Raw genomic sequence first — 2523 nt, 5'->3', positions numbered from 1 at the left:
AAAGTTTATGGTTGTTCCGTGCCTTGGTCATGTCCCCTAGGGGGGAGATTCTTGGCTTCTTGACTAAGCCACTCATATAGTTCCTGAGCTCATCTATCGGTGCTTGGGGGCTCGCTGCCTCCCTCATTGGGTCACCATGAGTGGCTTGAGGCTGATACTCAGACATCACTCATCTAACGATTGAGACGCTTCTGAGCATCCCAGCTACAGCCGTGTGGGCTCGTCTCCTGAGCGTCCCTCGCACTTCAGAATCCTTCCTAGGGTGACCTTTTATCTCAGGGGAGCTGGCCTTGAACCCTAGGCGATGCCCCCTTCTGGGGCATCGCTTTCACCCCACTGAAGGGTGGGCTACTACTAGGGGGTTAGAGGTACAAAAAATGAAAGACAAGAAGGAACAAGATATGGATAGAATCGACATAGCTGTTTGATGTTCTAGGCGTTGTTGTACTCGTGCCCCGACATGGTGCTGATCTTGTAGGCACTCAGCCGGATCACCCATGAGACATGGAAGGGTCCTTCCCAGGGCAGAGATAGCTTGTGGACGTTTTTGGATGGGGTGGCTCTCTAGAGGATAAGATCACCTACAACAAAGGAACGCTCGCATACCCGTCTGGCGTGATAGCGACAAAATCCTTGTTGATAGCCGATAGACCACACCACAGTGTTGTTTTGCTCTTCTTCAAGCATGTCAACTTCTGCTTGGTGTTGTTCCTCTACTTGCTACTCGTCATAGAAGTGGACACATAGAGCATCAAAGTCGAGGTCAGAGGGGATGACTGCCTCAACCCCATAGATGAGCAAGAAGGGGGTGTACCCCGTTGAGCGATTCACACTCGTCCACAGGCTCTAAAGAAGGGAGGGGAGTTTTTCCACTCATCATTCATGCATGGATCTTGAGCTTGTTGTAATGCAGGTTTTGATCCCCTAGAGGATCAGCCCGTTAGCGCGCTCAACTTGGTAGTTGGACTTGGGGTGATAGACCGAAGCCCAATCTACCTAGATTCACTAGGAGTCACATAAGTCCAGGAACTTGTGACCACATTTTGTCACCACTAGGGGATATGAGGAGAACCCCCATTCCTGCCCTCTCAAGAGTAAGGGAGCCATCGAAGTACATGGTCCACTCCATGATGAAGTCAGCAAGGGCTTGGGACATGATCGTGGTGCAGGGGGCATAGGTGATGTCAAGGCCCATGAGATAGAGCCCCCACTTGGCGATGCCGCTGATGGACTCCTGGTTGTTGATGACATCCCCCAAGCCACTAGAAGACATGACTACCACATGGTGGGCATCAAAGTAGTGCCAGAGCTTGCGCTTAGCGATGAGCATGGTGTAGAGAAGCTTTTGGATCCTCAGGTAATGGGCCTTCGAGTCGGAGACGACTTTGCTGATGAAGTACACTGACCGTTGGACCATGAGGATGTGGCCCTCCTCCTCGCGTTCCACCACCAGAGCTACGCTGACAGTGTGTGGCGTGGCAGCGGTGTAGAGGAGCAGAGTCTCCCCTGCTAAAGGGAGGTCAGGATCGATGGTGTAGTGAGGAACTCCTTCAGCCTTGTGAGCACTTCCTAAGCTTCCCACGTTGACTTGAAATGATTAGATTTCTTTAGGAGCTTGTATAGTGGCATACCTTGTTCCCTAAGGCAGGATATGAAGCGGTTGAGTGTGGCCAGACACCCGATGAGCCTCTGAGCTCCTTTTAGGTTTTTGACCACCTCCATGTCCATGATCACAGAAATTTTCTCAGGGTTGGCCTTGATACCGCATTCAGAGATGATGAAACCTAGGAGCTTCCCGACTGGGTCCCCAAACATGCACTTCTCCAAATTAAGCTTGATGTGGTTGGTGAAGGTTTCCACTAGGTTGCCGATTAATTATGTAGCTACTCGAGGCTTGATGACGATGTCATCGACGTAGACCTCTAGGTTGTGGCCGATTTGCTCCCTAAAACACCTCTGCATGCACCTCTGGAAGGTGGCCCTAGTGTTTCGAAGGCCGAAAGGCATGGAGGTGTAGTAGAAGGCACTAAAGGGGGTGATAAGGACGTGGCCAACTAGTCAGAGGGATCCATCATGATCTGGTGGTACCCAAAGTACACATCTAGAAAGTCGAGAGCCTCACAGGCGGTGGTGGAGTCAACCACCTGGTCAATCCAAGGAAGGGGGATAGGTCCTTGGGATAGGCCTTGTTGAAGCTAGTGTAGTCGATGCACATTATCCATTTCCTATTCTTCTTCTTAACTAGGACAGGGTTGGCCATCCAGTCAGGGTGCTGGACCTCCCTGATGAAGCCAACATCGAGTAGCATGGTGAGCTCCTCTCCGATGGCCTTTTGCTTCTCTTCGTTGAAGCGGCGGAGGTGCTACTGCACTGGCTTGGCGTCAATCTTGATGTTGAGGCGGTGGTTAGTAATCTCTCAGGGGATGCTAGGCATGTTGGAGGGCTTTCATGTGAAGATGTCAGCGCCTATTCAGAGTCGCTTCTTGGGGTCTTCAAGGCAGATCTAAATCGTCTTGGTGTCAT

General features: G+C 51.2%; 1 protein-coding gene across 1 annotated transcript; it reads right to left on the bottom strand.

Moving 5' to 3' along the window:
• Positions 1–1012: 1012 nt before the first annotated feature.
• Positions 1013–1728, bottom strand: LOC136536732 (uncharacterized). The gene is made up of 2 exons (XM_066528925.1): positions 1632–1728; positions 1013–1587 (listed from the first exon to the last, which is right to left on the bottom strand). The coding sequence occupies exons 1-2, from the start codon at positions 1726–1728 to the stop codon at positions 1013–1015; spliced, it is 672 nt and encodes a 223-aa protein (XP_066385022.1).
• Positions 1729–2523: the final 795 nt, after the last annotated feature.

Source organism: Miscanthus floridulus, chromosome 2 (genome assembly GCF_019320115.1).
Source record: "Miscanthus floridulus cultivar M001 chromosome 2, ASM1932011v1, whole genome shotgun sequence".
NCBI lineage: Eukaryota > Viridiplantae > Streptophyta > Magnoliopsida > Poales > Poaceae > Miscanthus > Miscanthus floridulus.
This window is presented reverse-complemented; position numbering and strand designations above follow the sequence as displayed.